Source organism: Chenopodium album, chromosome 22, assembly GCF_948465745.1.
Source record: "Chenopodium album chromosome 22, dcCheAlbu1.1, whole genome shotgun sequence".
Lineage (NCBI taxonomy): Eukaryota > Viridiplantae > Streptophyta > Magnoliopsida > Caryophyllales > Amaranthaceae > Chenopodium > Chenopodium album.
Window position 1 is genome coordinate 8,879,530 of NC_137855.1, and position 17,760 is coordinate 8,897,289.

General features: G+C 35.3%; 3 protein-coding genes across 3 annotated transcripts; all 3 read right to left on the reverse strand.

Moving 5' to 3' along the window:
* On the reverse strand, positions 1-6,714 carry LOC145603890 (uncharacterized). The gene is made up of 8 exons (XM_081659862.1): positions 5,833-6,714; positions 4,918-4,950; positions 3,909-4,455; positions 2,826-3,416; positions 2,071-2,240; positions 1,076-1,282; positions 817-901; positions 1-95 (listed from the first exon to the last, which is right to left on the reverse strand). Exons 1-8 carry the CDS (start codon positions 6,712-6,714, stop codon positions 1-3), a joined length of 2,610 nt encoding a protein of 869 aa, XP_081515988.1.
* A 6,609-nt stretch (positions 6,715-13,323) lies between these two features.
* Positions 13,324-15,170, reverse strand: LOC145603891 (DEK domain-containing chromatin-associated protein 3-like). The gene is made up of 5 exons (XM_081659863.1): positions 15,110-15,170; positions 14,857-14,969; positions 14,304-14,334; positions 13,999-14,136; positions 13,324-13,786 (listed from the first exon to the last, which is right to left on the reverse strand). Exons 1-5 carry the CDS (start codon positions 15,168-15,170, stop codon positions 13,635-13,637), a joined length of 495 nt encoding a protein of 164 aa, XP_081515989.1. The 3' UTR covers positions 13,324-13,634.
* On the reverse strand, positions 15,155-17,425 carry LOC145604794 (uncharacterized). The gene is made up of 4 exons (XM_081660748.1): positions 16,704-17,425; positions 15,894-16,006; positions 15,506-15,536; positions 15,155-15,339 (listed from the first exon to the last, which is right to left on the reverse strand). Exons 1-4 carry the CDS (start codon positions 17,206-17,208, stop codon positions 15,170-15,172), a joined length of 819 nt encoding a protein of 272 aa, XP_081516874.1. The 5' UTR covers positions 17,209-17,425; the 3' UTR covers positions 15,155-15,169.
* Between the last annotated feature and the right edge of the window lie 335 nt (positions 17,426-17,760).

A 17,760-nucleotide genomic window follows, 5' to 3' on the forward strand; every position in this document is an offset into this window, starting at 1 on the left:
CTATTTCCAGAACTTAACGTAGGACTTATCAGGCCAGAACCATGTCACTAATCTAGCTTCAAAATTATCCACTGACAGTTCTGAAAACTGTACATCTGTGAATTATATGATCTGGCTTTAGGATGAAAGTGAAATACGCAATTTGAAGAAACTGCCTCACAGCTAGCTCAAGCATAAACCTAATATATCTTCAGATAGAGCAAATAGCTTCTCAATCTCCAGCGACTTAAACTGTTATACATGCTTTTGATTTGGCACCAGACGAGCTTGATGGCCTCCTACTTCAAAAAGAACAAAGAGTACAATGAATAAAATTGAAAAACACGGATAAATTGATAGCAAATGAATATTAACAATCTAATGATTGCAGAAAAAATGAATATTGAGGAAACAATCAATCAAGGGACATCATACGCGGCAAAATTGACATGTACCTTATTATTATCTATTAAAATAACCAGATTATTAAGGCTCAAATTGATTGACATATCACAAACTCGCAATAAGCAAACAGGCACCATTTTATGCATGGCATTAAAATATAATAAAGTGCAATAGACATACAATCATATGCAAACGAAGTCATCATATGAGCAATTCAGTAATTCATCACATGAGCATTAAAAGTTTAAAACTCTTAAATCATACGACCATAGAATTGATCGTATGAATTATTTTAGCAATTCATCATATGTGCTCATATAATTCAATAATCATATTTGCTCAAATAATTCATCACAAATCTCTGAAATCATAGGCATTAAAATATAATAATGTGCCTCCATTGACTAAGAGGGGAAAAAATACAAGGCTTACCATATGCAAACAAAGGCCGCATATTCAGAGGCACTTCCAGAGGTGACACATATGATGACAGTGCAAATGGAGGCACATTCAGAGACTACACAAACGAAGGCAGCACATTAGGAGGAGACACAAAATGACTAGAGCTGCAATGTGGATTCATTCCAGAGCCCGAGCCATTAGATGTATGTACATTAGATGTAAAAAGAGTTTTGTGTCCAGAAGAATGTTGCATAGATTTAAGACAGGGTGTCATATCCTAAGGAGCTACTTGGTCATCATTCTCTGCTCGAGCTCGCTTTTGTAGCCGTCTTGAAGCCCAAGTGCCTGCTCTGCGTTTCTTAATTACTTTCCCCTTCTCCAATTCCATGATGCGTGATGAAAGGGAATCAAGTGGGAATTTTGACTCAAGCATAAAATATGTAATGCATTTAACTACATCTTGGAGACTCTTTAATTCCATGCATTCGGCTTCCATCTGCAATTATAGTCAAAAGTATACACACACATAATCAACTTGACAGCTCATTACAAAATAAGAGAGACCAGAAAATACACAAGCAAATACAGTAAAACTGGAAATGAGAACAATAACAAAAAGGACAAATTAGGTAAGATTTCAATATCCAAATTTAAAATTAAAAAAAAAAAAAAAAAAAAAAAAAAAAAAAAAAAAAAGAAAAGAACTATACATGAGAGTCTGGAAGTTGATCATGTTGTCTAAATGAGGCCATAGAATATGTCAAGTCAGATACTAAGGTTAAAGGTAGGCAGGGAAAATAAATGGTACAAAAATTCAGCTGATCCCAAGTCCCAAGCATATGAACCTTTAATTAAACAGGGCATAATCCTTCGCAAAACTAAGTACCACAACTTTTTGTTACTCGGATCAGTCGCGTGACTGATAGTTTTTATCATCCATATCAATCATCACAGAAATTTTACAGATCTTTCACCTGCCAATTACAATTACATAATCACGATGAGTGTCACCAAATGAGCTGTTCCATTGAGCATATACAGCAATACAATTGACTGTTCCATTAAGCATATACAGCAATACAATTGACTGCCTAGTAACTAGTCCACAAATATACCACATACAAAATAACAATAAAACAAACAAAACGATATATAACCATGTTTACAAACTTTTGTAAAGTATTTGTATTTATGTTGCCAAAGGTATACAAAGTTTATCACCACCTCTGATTTTCTTATGCATAACAAGGAAATAAATTATCTTGCTACAAAACAGTGAAGTACCTTTGATTGAATAGTTCCATCCTTTTGGATCTCGTTCACTCTTAGCTTCAGAGATTCCAAGTGTTCTTTCAGCAGAGGTACTGGCGGAAAATTGTATTCCAGCTTAAAATGGCAGATGAACTTGATAGCCAAAAGATACTTCTTACTCTTAATAAGGGACCTGATATGATCTGTTTAATGTGAAATAAATATACAAACAGTTGAAAAAATGTGAGTAGGTCTAAAGAGCATATAGCACCATTGACATACAGACTTAGTAATAGATGAAGAGGCATCTATGGTAGGACACTAAGTACTAAACTCACATTTCTCAGTGCACTTTCAAAGCTAAATAAGTCTCATAAACTGGGAAGGTAAGTAGTATAGAATTAATTTTTTTTTTCTTAAAAGAATACATTGTTTCACTAACAAAATCATTCTAAAACAAATTCAGTAGTCATTGACATACAAACTTTGTTAGTTCCCCACCCTACTCTACATCCCTTTTCCCCTTCAAGGTTTCAAATAATTTGCTTTATCACAACTTCTCCCACCTGTCTTGAAAAAATGACATTCTATTCGGACAGAGCTTCTTAAAAATTCTAAATTAATCCAACCCATACAGGTTCAATGACTGACCTAATATGTTAATTAAACAGAATAATCTTGTAAGCATAATGTAATAATCACACTATCTAAATTATGTCAAAGTAAGCACTAATATTACAAATTGTTATATCAGCAAGTCTATGAAAAAAATAAAATAAAAAAAATACCTGGAATTTTCTTGGAAAGTCCCAACACACGGCAAATATTTAGGATCTCAGGCAGATAGATGTAGACATCATTGCCATCATAAAAAATCGTCAAATGTGAGAGAAGCTCTTCAGCTTTGAAATATCTTGCTAGGTTGAATTTAGCTAACAATTCAAATAACACAAAATGATTCTTGGTAGAATTACTCCCGTGCAACTTAGTCTTTAAAAGAGCAGCAAAACTTTTTGCTTCATTAATAAATTCAGGTGTAATTGATGGTGACATTTCCATCAACAGTTTAAACAAAAATGAGCACTGAGTTTTATTAGCTTCTGTTTGAAGCTTGTATTGGTGGAAAGTTTTTAAGACATCAAAAACAAGCTTTCCAGGATCAGGTGCACATCTAAGCGCATTCAATATACTGTAATGCAAGTTACCAAGTTCCCTCACATGCTTAACCAGATATAATCTCACACCATCAACGTCCATATTTCTGCACAATGAGGAAATATCAGCACCAATTTCCGGTGAGGAAGGAGCTAAAACTTTTGCTACTTTAACGCTATCTGAATCTGGTAACTCCTGCCTAGCTAGTTTGCAGCTGCTGCTTACTGAACAATCAGAACATGTAAAAGAAAATCATCAATTAGCACATACTAACAAAGTAACAGGCATGATGATATATTCGTTAACCTACAGTTGATAAGACTAACAACAACACTGATCAACTCGGCAACTCATAGATCAAAAATTATAAAAGAGAACAGGGGATACAGGGACAGTTAATCATCCATGAGTACATTAAAACATGTTATGAATCGGAAAAGGCCAGTACGAAATGCAGTATCAAGTTATCAAGCCACAATCTTATACAACTCGGGTTTAAAAATGTTCAACTCGAAACAAATTTGTTCAACTGAACAGCCAATCTTACTGCATAAAGAGGTTGTCTCCAAGAAACCCACATGGATCATATCATTTTAATCTCAATTTATAACAAGAAAAGAATATTAATTTAAAAGAAAACTAAATAAATAAAAGGACTTGAATTAAAATTTAAAAGCAGCTAAAAGAAGGCAGTGGAAGAATAATGCAATGCTTACCAATCTCCATCTGTTTATGCTCTAGTGATTGACAACGAGAAAGTATACATTGCTTATCACTTTGCTTCTCTATTAAAGACTCATCACCTTCCTTCTCAAGTAACTCCTCCCGTTGGCAAGACTCGTTAGTTTGCTTCTCTTTGAGTTCCAATTTTCGCCAACGTTCCTTGATTAATTTCTCTTCAAACTGTAGGCCCTTACTGCGACTATCAATTCGAGTTTCCATTAAAGCCAACGCTTGGAAACGCTCTTTACTCTCCTTTTCCTTCAGTTCCAATGCTTGGAAACGCTCTTTAATCTCCTTTTCCTTCAGTTCCATCTGTTCATAACGCTCATTAAGTTCCTTTTCCTTCAATTTCAAATCTTCATTCACTTTCACTTCCACTTGTTGACAAAGTTCCATAACTTGTTTCTCTTTCAAATCCAAGGCCTTACTTTGTTCACTCAATTTCTTCTCTTTCACTTCTACCAATTGGCATTGCTTTTCAAAGTCTTTCTCACTGCTCTCAAGCCACCTCCAACGCGCATTCATCTCCTCCTCTTTCGACTCCATTTCTTTGAAACGAATGTCAAATTCTTTCGCCTTATCCTCGGCTTCTTGGAAAATCTTATCTTGCTGTTTCTCTTTCAAATCCAGAGCTTGGGAAAGTTCTTTTAATTCTTTCTCTTTCAATTCCAACTTTTCACAGCTTTCCTTTATTTGCTTCTCCTTCAACTTCAACATTTCAAATTGCTCATTCATCTGCCTCTCTTTCGACTCTAATACCTTACTTTGCTTACTCAATCGCTTTTCTTTGGCATCCACTGATTGGGATTGCTTAGTTACATCTTTTTCACTAATCTCAAGCCACCTCCTTCGCGAATCCATCTCCTTCTCTTTCAACTCCATATCTTCCTCACACTCCCTAATTTGCTTCTCCTTAACCTCCAACATTTCACAGCGCGCAACAACCTCCTTCTCTTTCAACTCCACAGCTTCTTTACACTCCCGAGTTTGCTTTTCTTTAGCCTCTAACACTTCTAAACGATCATTAATCTCCTCCTCTTTAAACTCCACTGCTTCTTTAAGCTCCTGAAATTCCTTTTCTTTACCCTGTAACACTTCAAATCGATCACCAATCTCCTTCTCTTTCAACTTCATACCTTCCTCACTCACCTGAACTCGCTCTTCTCTAGCCTTTAACACTCCAAAACGATCATCAATCCCCTTCTCTATCACCCTCACAGCCTCCTCATGCTCCTGAATTTGCTTCTCTTTCATCTCTAACACCTCACAACGCTCACCCATCTCCTTCATTTTCAACTCCATAGCTTCTTTATTCTCCTGAATTCGCTTCTCATTCCCCTCCAACGCCTTACAACTCTCATCCATCTCCTTCATTTTCAACTTCATAGCTTCTTTATGCTCCTGAATTCGCTTCTCTTTTATCTCTAACACCTTATATCGCTTACCCATCTCCTTCATTTTCAATTCCATGGCTTCTTTATGCTCCTGAATTTGCTTCTCTTTCATCTCCATTGCTTTAACACGCTCATCAACCTCCTTCTCTTTCAACTCAATACTTTCTTCACGCTCCTGAATTCCCTTCTCTTTAGCCTCCAACACTACAAACCGCTCATCAATCCTCTTCCTTTTCAACTCCATACTTTCCTCACATACCCGAATTCGCTCCTCTTTCGCCTCTAACCCCTCAAACCGCTCATCAATCTCCTTCCTTTTCAACTCCATATCTTCCTCACATACCCGAATTCGCTCTTCTTTAGCCTCCAACCCTTCAAACCGCTCATCAATCTCCTTCTTCTTCAACTCCATATCTTCCTCACATCCCCGAATTCGCTCCTCTTTACCCTCCAACACTTCACAACGCTCATCAATCTCCTTCTCCTTCGACTCGAGCTCCTTCCATCTTTCCCCAACTTCTACCTCCTTCAATCCCAATCCTTTCTCTTTAGACACCAACATTCTACTCACTTCATTAACCTCCATCTCCTTCAATCTAACAGCACTGAACAATTCATCAATTTCCTTCTCTGTCAACCCCAATTCATCCTCTTTTTCTTCCAACAAAACAAACCTCCTATTCAATTCTTCCTCAAATTCCTTCAACTTTTTCTCCCTCTCATCCAATCCATCCCCTCTCTCATTCATCACTACCTCCCTCACTCCCACCTCCTCGGCCGCCGCCTTCGCTTCCTTCTCCCTTACACAACACTCCCTCTCTCTCTCCTCCACCTCTCGCCGCCGCTCCTCGACTTCCCCCTCCTTCTCCTCCACCACTCTCCGCCGCTCATCCACCGCATTTTCTCTCTCATCCACCGCCTTCCGCCGCTCCGAAACCCTAGCCTCCGCAACATCCACCGCCTTAACACGCTCTAAACCCTCGGAATTTCGCTTCTCACACACCTTCACCGCCTTAATTTGTTCAGCAATCTCTCTCTTCTGCAACTCGAAAAACTCACACCACTCCTTAATCTGCTTCTCTCTCAACTCCACTCCTTCAATCCTCTGTTTCAGCAAATTCTCCTCAAACTCCAACTTCTTCTGCCGCACTTCACCTTCCTTCTTGAAATTCTGAAGCCTAATTCTGTTCATGTCAATTTCTCTGTCCTTTGACTCAACCGCCTTGACTCGCTCCTCCACCGAGTTGTGAATCGTTCCGATTGAATTCTGTAAACTTTGCCATTGCTCGCCGAGTGTAAGAATTGAGAAGGAATGTGACTGGAAATCCTGAAAAGTTTCACCAATTTTCTTCATCAACATTCTTGCAACCCTTAAATCGTTCGTAGTATTCTCCGATACTGACATGATTTATCCAAATTATGACCAAAATCAAAGATTCGAAACCCTAAAAAATTCGAAATTTCACAAGAAAATATCCTAAGATTTCTTAATCGTACAAATAAACATGGATTAAAAGTAATAATCAGATACTCTGATGATTAATAAAGAGTAGTATGAAGTATGAAGAATGTAGTAATTTCGTGGGATGAATTGTAGTGAGAGAATGGAGGAGAGAGAAAGTCACAGTAGTAGCATACAGTAACGTTGTATAGAATAATGAAGGAAAAACAATAAACCGTGATGAAGAAGCTTCAAGATAATATTGGTTGGCTTTCAAAAAAAAAAAAAAAAAAAAAAAAAAGATAATATTGGTTGAATAATGCGGTTATGTAGGAAGTTCAAAAGTTGCAGAAGCAAATATGATCATTGGGTAGCAGATTTTTATTTTTATTTTATTTTTTCTCTTTTTTTTTTTATTGGGCATTACCAAAATGTGGAAATATCAATTTGGATATAAGAGTCGGGTCTAATATGGTCTTGATACTCTTATTAGGTTTATTTTAGAGTTGAGTCTTCCTCTATTTTTTAATACTCCCTCTATTTTTTTTATATGCATTACTTTGACAATTGCACTATTCACATATCATGATTGACTTAATTTTTTTACCTCTAAAAAATAAACAAATGTTATTATAATATATCATTAGATTTGTCATAATGTCTAGTTTCGTAAAATAGTTTTATTACAATTTTTACAAATGCACAATTAAAGATAGTAATGGTCAAAAAACATCTTGGCAAATGTGCCGGTCAAACTGATGCGTATAAAAAACAGAGGAAATAGTTGCATCACACCTTTTTTCACGGTATTTAAAAAAATTGGTCTTATATGATTTAAACCATAATGTATATCCCCCTCACAATATAATTAAGAAAATATAAAAAATAAAAAATAAAAAAATCATGTACCAACTCTTGGTACATATTTGGCATGTGTTTGAAAACACATATTAGGGCATTTTTATAAATAATGTTGACATTTTGCACATGGTACATAGAGAGGACGCGTGTTTGACAGCAATAATTGGGGTAAACTAGAACCTAACTACTCATAAATGGTCCCCGAATTCAATTTGGCCTAAAGGGTGAATCAGGTGAAACGTAAAATATATGTGAACATTTTAGAATATAGTAAACTACGAGTAGTTTTTAAAGTGCGAACGTTGTCCCGAGTTATTGCATTAATTCCATAATTGAAATAATAATTTTTTTTTATTTTTTCAAATCTCGTACATAAACTTATTTAGGAACGTCTTTATGTCATAAAGTGAAGTAATAGTACCATTAGATGGCGTAATGGTAATATAATAAATCTGATCTATAAATATATTATATAACTCCGGTTATTTAGTTGACACATATTCCTTTTCCGGAAGTTTATTCCTTTAACTGACATGTTTCCTTTTTAGGAAAGTTTTATACCTTGCATTTACTAGTGTATCTCACTTGTTTTATCATTCTATTGTTGGAATATTTCCAATAATAATGTTATGTGTGAGAGGTTATCCCACATGGAAAAAGTAAGAAGGGAATGTATTGTTTATATTGTAAACAATTAGATATGAGTTATGAAATGGGCTAAGTGGTGTTTTTGGACAAGTGGGCTAGTGGCTTATATATATTTATAATCAAAGACTTAGCACTTAGACACGGGCACAGGAATTAAAGCCTAAAACGATAATTAATTTTTGTCAGTTTATTTTTAACTCTGATTATTTAATTATATATTATTTAATATTTAATTAAATGTAAATTGAACAGTTACAATTATCATAACTGTTCATTCTTATCTTTTCAATAACTGCCAATTTTGATCTATTTAAGATCAATACTGGATGAATTTACGTTCATCCTGTTCTTCTCCCCTTTTCTCTGTTTTCCTCAAAAACTCTAGGGTCTCATGATCGTTAGTACTAAACGCTCTTGAGTTTTCAATCTTTGTATCCCAAAAACGTGTTCATCATAGCCTTGTTAGTACGGTGGGGCGAATAACGTATTTAGGAAAGTGTTCTTCGTACACGCCTAAATCCATTGTATATTATTGTTGTTCCAATCACTTTTTCATCCAACATCTATTTCATTATCTCCCCTCTCCTTAAAATGTGTGTTTAAATTGAACGTTTCAACTAAATGGAGAAAGTAAGATAATTTTCTAATACTAATAAAATTTTTATGGCTGAATTAGGCAAATTCTAATACTACCACTATACTAATATCATTACAAAATATTTCACTTTGAAAGGAGGTGTGGATGAGATTTGAACTCATGACTGACTCCGATACCATGTTAAAGGACCAACTAAACCAAAGACTTAAGATGATGGTTAAGACCCAAGAATGTGTTTTATACACTATCAAAAATATTGCATTGTATTTTAACAAAGTGGTTTTGCTTTTAAAATAGGCACATCACGGCCTACAGACAACACCGGCGAGACACAGTCTATTTTCTTTACTACGAAACACAACATTTGGTAGAGGGATTACAAATTTACAATCTAATAGTGTTAGGAATATAGAAAAATACATTATTGCTAGTCTCGAGCCTAGATATTAATAATTGCTTTATACGCAAACCCGCAAAAAAATAGTGGGTCTTTCAAGCCGAGTTCTAGTTTTTAATTAAAAATGCGTTTTTCAACTTATCTAAACCCGCACTTTATTCGGATCAAGCTAGACTAGCGGGACCAGGTCGGTCAGGCTAGCGGACTAAGAAATTTATTTTAAAATAGAGTACAGGCTTTTGACAACTATGTGGAAAAATATACTTCCTCTGTTATTTTTACTTGACCTGTTTCTTTTATCACGCTTGCCAATGCAAAACTTTAACGAACAATAACTTTATTTCTCCATAAGTAAAAATTATAAAATTTACATATTATGATAGTACTTATTGAAACGAATTCAAAAAGATCTTACATGAATATGTTTTTCCTTACATATTATTCACAAAAGACGATCAAAGGAGGGGTGATGAATAGTGTAAAAGTCAAAGCGGGTCAAGTAAAAAAGAAAGGAGGAAGTAATATCTTACACTCCCTCTGTCCCTGAAAGCGCAACCCATTTGGCCTAACTTTAGTCCCAAAAAGAATGACCCATTTTTTTTTCCCAACATCTATTAAAATCACAAAATTACCAATATATCCTCAAATATTTTTGTCACGTAGCTCCTTCTCCCTATTTTACCCTTGTATTTTTTCAAATCTTTTTGTCATCTCCCCTCTAAATATTTCTTAACTTTCTTTCTCTCTCCTGCCACCATTAATTTTTCTTGAGTTTTCTCATACATTTGTATTTGTAAATTATTGTTTTGTGTTTTTCCATACATTTGTACTTGCAAATTAAGTTTCTTAATACCCGCGAAATCAACCCAAATGGGTCGTTCTTTCGGGGACGGAGGGAGTAAATAAAATAAAACAAATCGGTAAAATACCAAATAATAAAAATGTACTCCATCAAATATGCAGTTTATTTCCCAAAACCCTCGATGTATATATAGCAAAGATATAAAAGTGAAATCAACTTCCTTATCAAAAAATGGGTACAAAATAGATGAAACGTGTACAAAATCCAAAATCTAAACTTAAGTCAACAAATAGTCAAAGAATGGCCTCTTCCTAAACCCAGGTTAAAAATTGATTAACAAAAATCTACCTCCTTTGTCCACAAAAGTCTCTATACTCCGTAATCCGTATAGATGAGAGTTCAATCAGTTCATGAATGTGTATACTACCACCTCCATTTTGCAGCAGCATAAGCATCAACTGTATATCTAGCAAAAGAATAGTTTGTTTGCCAGATTATTACAAACAATTATCAATATATTACAGCTACTTGTAGAGAGTAAACAGCTAGAAAAGATACTAAGTTTATACTGTCTAATCAGGCCTCCACCTCTTTGCCAGCAGGCTAGGCTTCATTTGTTTCAAAATCCCCCTCATTTCCCTCGTCATCATCATCAGCATCATCGAGTAGTTTTGTAACCTCGTCCTCTACCATAAGTTTGATCAACAACCTTCTGGGAGTGAGATCAGTAATGAATTGCTTGGCTGCAGGGAAAAAAAATGTCAGCGACTGTTTACAGCAGGTGTTGTAAAATTCTGAAAAGAGCATCATTCTGTAGATAATAATTTCCATATAAACATCCACCAATTTGAAGAACATAAGAATTCATGAGATCTCTTACCAAGTTGCTTCAAAATGTCATTTAAGGTTGCCTGCAGAGGACAAACACATCAGTGACTAGCATAAGCTTCAATTGTTGCAATGCTCGTATTATATATACCTAAGCAAACTCAGTTTAAAGCATAATTCAAGATGTAACAAACAACCTAAGCAACTATACTTGAGAATTTACACTTTCAACATGAGAATGATTACAGAGAATTAAGCATAAAAGCCTAATCAAAACCATTGCCTTTTTTTGTACAAGACTTGCAACTTAACAGAAATTGTTTCACAAGAACTCTGCAAGTCATTACTTACACTTAACATCCCCCTCATCATCATCATCATCATCATCTTCAGCTTCATTATATAGTTTTGTAAGCTCGTCTTGTACCATAAGTTTGATCAACGACCTTCTGGATGTGAGATCAGTACTGAATTGCTTGGCTGCAGGGAAAAATAAGGTTAAGAGACTGTTTCACACTTACACAGCAGGTGTGGTCAAAATTCTGATAAGAACATCATTCTAGTAGGCCTGTGGACAATAATTTCAATATCATCATCTACCAATTAATAAAATTTTGTAGAAAATTAGAATTCATGAGGGATCTTACCAAGTTGATGTAGAATGTCAGTTAAGGTTGCCTGCAGATGAAAAACACATTAGTGATTGGCATAAGCTTCAATTGTTGCAATGCTCGTATTATATATATAACAAGTCAACAACCACAAACATGCAAGCAGAAGAGATGAGAATACAAAAACAACAAATCCCAGTGCAACATTGAACCAGCCATCAAAACTTCCAAAAATGCGTTTGACTTTAAACACACAATACCTGCCCAGGAATAATAATACATAGTAGTAATAATAATCGGTACAATGCCGGCAAATTTATCAGTGTCTGCTAGTCAATCCAGCTTTAGAGGTAATGCTTAACATAAGCTGATCATGCTAGGTCCCATAAGCCATTCAACAGAAGATTCCACATAACATGTGACGTGAATTATTGATCCGAAAATCAACATAACACAATGATATGTTTAAGCCTAATTCTATACAGGTTATCCACCAAGAATTAAACCAAAACTAAGATTAATCAACTAAGAATCCACCTAATTAATCAATCTAAATGAATGTTTTAAACTAAAACCAGCAAAACAGCAATTGATTTGCAAATCAACCAAAACTTAAGTATAAAACTTAAGCAATTAAACTGAATTTTTGTGTATTATGGTGTGTCCCTTAGAGCCACGAAATTCCCCTTATTTATTGGCATAAGAGGCAGTACTTCTACTCCTACAAGGACTAGGACAAACCCCTAACCTTGCGCTCCAAGCATCCTAATTAGAATAGAATAACTACTTCTAACTAGAATAGGAAAACTACTTCTAAACAAACTCTAGTTTACTAAAAACATTCCTAATAACCTTAGGATGTTTATAGCAACTAAATAACATGAAATAAAGCTAATCCTAAGTGCTTAAACCAAGAAAAACCCTTTCAAGTGAAAGGTAAAAACTTGCAAGCAAAACTTTAGAAAAAAAACATAAGTATGGAAAATCTTCCATTTCAAGTCGGAGCCAAAGCTCAATGCGCACGCCACCAAGGAGGTGCACGCGCCTGACCACGGTCAAGAAGAGTCCAAGCCAGAGCTAGGGAGCCAGCGCGTGGGGTCTCAGTCGCCGTGTGGCAGCCGGAATCTTCATCGGAAAGTAGGGGTGTCCATAATTCGGATTAAAACCGAAATCCAATCCAATCCAAACCGAATTATCAATTCGGATCGGATCCGAACTTTAAATCGGATCGGATCGGATTGAGATTTTTTGAAAATTCGGATTTTCGGATTGGATCGGATTGACCCTAATCCAATCCAAACTAAACCGAACACCGAAATTTTGAATTAAGCAAATATTTTACGGATTGTTGTGTTTTACAATTAGGCTTTAAACATTTAGCCCAATGGCTTCTCTAAATTTGCTGATAGTTGCTACTACTGCCTTAAGCCTTATATAGCTGAAAGTTGCTGCTTATATGCTAACGTTATTGATATTTAGTGCATGTAGCTTAGTAATTATTGTAATGGAAATGATGTTTCCTTTTAGTTGTACTACAATTTATGTTAATCAGATTATTTTTAGAATTGTATTGGACAAAATATTATTTTTATAATTGCATTTATATTTCCGTATTAGTATATTTATTAAAGAAGATAATTAACGTATTTTAATTCGGATTTTCGGATCGGATCCAAATAACCGAATTTTAATTCGGATTGGATCGGATTGGATTGAAAAAGTAATTCGGATCGGATCGGATTGAAAAATGAAAAACCGAATTATATTTCGGATTGGATTGGATATGGCCTTAATCCAAACCGAAAACCGAACGGACACCCCTATCGGAAAGTCAGATGTGTCATTTCGTCTTCCTTGTAAATCATGCTTCTTTCTTCCCCATTAAAGCTATTGAACCTTTCCTTGTTTATTTCCTTATTTGGGCAGCCTACAATGGAGTTGTTTGGACCTTCTAAAAGTGTATTAAACCCTTCAAAAAAATTAGCCTCTTGATTCACATCACATGGTGGTGGCAGTGTAGTCATTTAAGACCAAGACAGACCAAGTTAAACTTATTAGTACCAAATGACATAAGTGTAGAGCAACAAAGAGAGACGGATAATCCATTAGACATTCAACAACCTTCTCTAACAGGTAACATTAACAGACATGGACAGACAATAAACACTCAATTCTTACTGTATTAAAGTCAACTTGTTTTAGAATGGCACATATTGCATTCCTTAATTCATCATCACTTGGTTTCAATGTGTCTTCTTTGGAGTTCTCTGTCCCTTTCACAGCATTGTTACCTTCAGGAAAACAAAGCAAACTCAGATTTAAAACATTATTCTAGATGTAACACACGACCTAAGCAACTATACTTGAGAATTTACAATTTCAACATGAGAACGATTACAGAGAATTAAGTATAAAAGCCTAATCAAAACCATTGCCTTGTTTTGTACAAGACTTGCAGCTTAACAGGAATTGTTTCACAGGAACTCTGCAAGTCATTACTTACACTTAACATCCCCCTCATCATCATCATCATCATCATCATCATCATCTTCAGCTTCATTGTGTAGTTTTGTAAGCTCGTCTTGTACCATAAGTTTGATCAACGACCTTCTGGATGTGAGATCAGTAATGAATTGCTGGTCTGGAGGGAAAAATGAAATTAAGAGACTGTTTCACACTTACACAGCAGGTGTGGTCAAAATTCTGATAAAAACATCATTCTAGTAGGCCCTTAGGCAATATTTTCAATATCATCATCTAGCAATTCATAAAATTTTGTAGAAAATCAGAATTCATGAGAGATCTTACCAACTTGGTTCAAAATGTCAGTTAAGGTTGCCTGCAGATGAAAAACACATTAGTGATTGGCATAAGCTTCAATTGTTGCATTGCTCGTATTATATATAACAAGTTAACAACCACAAACATGCAAGCAGAAGAGATGAGAATACAAAAACAACGAACAAATCCCAGTGCAACATTGAACCAGCCATGAAAACTTCCAAAATTGCATTTACTTTCAATACACAATACCTGCCAGGAATAACAATACGTAGTAATAATAATTGGTACAATGCCGGCAGAATTATCAGTATCTGCTAGTCAATCCAGATTTAGAGGTAATGCTTAACATAAGCTGATCATGCTAGGTCCCATAAGCTATTCAGCAGTAGGATTCCACATAACATGGTGATGGCAGTGTAGTCACTTAAGACCAAGACAGACCAAGTTAAACTTAATTAGCACCAAATGAAATAAGTATAGAGCAACAAAGAGAGGGATAATCAATTAGACATTCAGCAACCTTCTCTAACAGGTAACAGTAACAGACATGGACACACAATAAACACTCAATTCTTACTGTATTAAAGTCAACTTGTTTTAGAATGTCAGATATTGCATTCCTTAATTCATCATCACTTGGCTTCAATGTGTCTTCTTTGGATTTCTCGGTCCCTTCCACAGCATTTTTCCCTTTAGGAAAACAAAGCAAACAGTTAAAACATTATTCTAGATGTAACACATGACCTAAGCAACTATACTTGAGATTTTACAATTTCAACATAAGAAAGATTAAAGAGAATTAAGTATAAAAGCCTAATCAAACCCATTGCCTTGTTTTGTACAAGACTTGCAGCTTAACAGGAATTGTTTCACAGGAACTCTGCAAGTCATTACTTACACTTAACATCCCCCTCATCATCATCATCAGCAACAGCAGCAGCCGCAGCAGCAGCAGCAGCGGCGGCAGCAGCAGCTTCATTGGATAGTTTTGTAAGCTCGTCTTGTATCATAAGTTTGATCAACAACCTTCTGGATGTGAGATCAGTACTGAATTGCTTGGCTGCAGGAAAAATAAGGTTAAGAGACTGTTTCACACTTACACAGCAGGTGTGGTCAAAACTCTGATAAGAACATCATTCTAGTAGGCTCGTAGGCAATATTTTCAATATCATCATTTACCAATTCAAAAAATTTTGTAGAAAATCAGAATTCATGAGGGATCTTACCAAGTTGGTTCAGAATGTCAATTACGGTTGCCTGCAGATGAAAAACACATTAGTGATTGGCATAAGCTTCAATTGTTGCAATGCTCGTATTATATATAACAACACATTTATATATTTTCAAATTTCAATCAACGTGTTGTCTAACAAGTCTGGCACCCAGGACTTAAAAATCTAGGCTTCCTGGTCCAATCTGCCATTCATTAGTAGTTTCCACATAGCATGGTGATGGGCCTGATGGCAATGTAGTCATTTAAGACCAAGACAGAACTAGAATTTAAAAGTCAATTAGCACCAAATGATATTAGTGTAGAGCAACAAAAAGAGATGGATAGTCCATAAGACATTCAGCAACCTTCTCTAACAGGTAACAGTAACACTCATTTCTTACCGCATTAAAGTCAACTTGTTTTAGAATGTCAGATATAGCATTCCTTAGTTCATCATCGCTTGGCTTTGATTTGTCTTCTTTGGATTTCTCCTTCCCTTTCACAGCATTTTTACCTACAGGATAACAAAGCAAACTCAATTTAAAATTTTATTTATAGATGTAACACACGGCCTAAGCAACCATACTTGAGAATTAAAAATCTCAACATGAGAATAATTAATCAGATTAAGTATAAAAGCAGAATGTAACTCATTGCTTTGTATAGTAGCAATAAATGATGTAAGATTTGCCACTTATCATGATTTCTTTCAAAAGAACTCTGCAAGTTATAACTTACACTTAATACCCCCCCCCCCCCAAACAATTCTAAATGGACTCGATTTTAGAAGCGGCTTTTGCTGGAGAACAATGTATAAAATTAGAACAAAGCAACAAGTATCTCGTATTTGGCAATGCAGCAAAAATCAATAAATCATACTAGTCCAGCAAGAATATCAACAAACGACACACACACATTAAGCTTTCGTGAAAATAGGGAAGAGACGAAGAGTAAAGTTTTTACTCAGACCACAAATTAAAATTTGAACTCCATAAACAAATTAATCATCTTAATCACCTACATCATCAATATTATCATCACAAAAACACCGCCATTATCAATGTCATCATACTCATCAACAAACACACATACTTGGATGTATATTGTATAAAAACAGTCAAATACCAAATTTCTCCATTAAATTCATCAAGAAAAAATAATTATAATAATAAATTATCATGTAACAGAGTAATTTTATGATTTAAAAATACCAAATTTCGACATTTTCTCTCTGCAATATCGACATTGATCATCCATCTGAGCTTCTCTCTCCTCCACCGCCTTCCGCCGCTCCAAAACCCTCGCCTCCGCAACTTCCACCGCCTTAGCACGGTCAGCAACCTCTCTCCTCTGCAACTCCAAACACTCACACCACTCCTTAACCTTCTTTTCTCTCATCTCCACACCTTCAATCCTCTGTTGCAGAAAATTCTCCTCAAACTCCAACTTCTTCTGCCGCACTTCAACTTCCTTTTTGAAATTCTGCAACCTAATTCTGTTCATGTCAAATTCTCTCTCCTTTGACTCAACCGCCTTGACTCGCTCCTCCACCGAGTTGTGAATCGTTCCGATTGAATTCTGTAAACTTTGCCATTGCTCGCCGAGTGTAAGAATTGAGAAGGAATGTGACTGGAAATCCTGAAAAGTTTCACCAATTTTCTTCATCAACATTCTTGCAACCCTTAAATCATTCGTAGTATTCTCCGATATTGACATAATTTATCCAAATTTTGACCAAAATCAAACATTCGAAACCCTAAAAATTCGAAATTTCACAAGAAATTATGCTAAAAGTTTAAAAGAAATAATCATATACTCAGATAAATAATAGGGAGTAGTATGAAGTATGAACAGTGTAGTAATTTCGGGGGATGAATAGTGTAGTAATATTGGTTGAATAATGCGGGAGAAGACTAGAAGCCAGGGAGTTCAAAAGTTGCAGAACCAAATGTAGAAATATCATTTCGGGTATATGGGTCAGGTCTAAAAAGTTCTAATCTAATATATATATGAAAAATTGCTCCCATTAATCTGAATTTTACCTCGTCCGCCGAAAATAATCTAACTTTCGTTTATTATCTATTGCAATAGATAATAAACAAAAGTTGGGTGCAATGCCATGTAGGATTTAATTTTCTTAGCGCGTCATGTAGGATTATAAATTTTAGTCATAGTCAATCAAATAAGAGATTAATATTTTATTTTAGAATTAAATAATTCAAATGATACATAAGCAAAATTAGCGAATAAGATATTTAAGTTTAAACT

Bases quoted from the DNA above. Each gene is read 5' to 3' on its own strand.
- LOC145603890 (XM_081659862.1), bottom strand. From the start codon at position 6,714: ATGTCAGTATCGGAGAATACTACGAACGATTTAAGGGTTGCAAGAATG. The intron at 1,283-2,070 runs GTACTTCACTGT...CTATAATTGCAG, and splicing joins ATGGAACTATTCAATCAAAG to ATGGAAGCCGAATGCATGGA. The intron at 96-816 runs GTAAGCCTTGTA...TATAATTCACAG, and splicing joins GCGGCCTTTGTTTGCATATG to ATGTACAGTTTTCAGAACTG.
- LOC145604794 (XM_081660748.1), bottom strand. From the start codon at position 17,208: ATGTCAATATCGGAGAATACTACGAATGATTTAAGGGTTGCAAGAATG. The intron at 15,537-15,893 runs GTAAGAAATGAG...TTTCATCTGCAG, and splicing joins AACAAGTTGACTTTAATGCG to GCAACCGTAATTGACATTCT. The intron at 15,340-15,505 runs GTAAGATCCCTC...TTTTTCCTGCAG, and splicing joins TGACATTCTGAACCAACTTG to CCAAGCAATTCAGTACTGAT.
- LOC145603891 (XM_081659863.1), bottom strand. From the start codon at position 15,170: ATGACTTGCAGAGTTCCTGTGAAACAATTCCTGTTAAGCTGCAAGTCT. The intron at 14,970-15,109 runs GCAATGGGTTTG...GTTTTCCTAAAG, and splicing joins CAAGTCTTGTACAAAACAAG to GGAAAAATGCTGTGGAAGGG. The intron at 14,137-14,303 runs GTAAGATCTCTC...TTTTCCCTCCAG, and splicing joins TGACATTTTGAACCAAGTTG to ACCAGCAATTCATTACTGAT.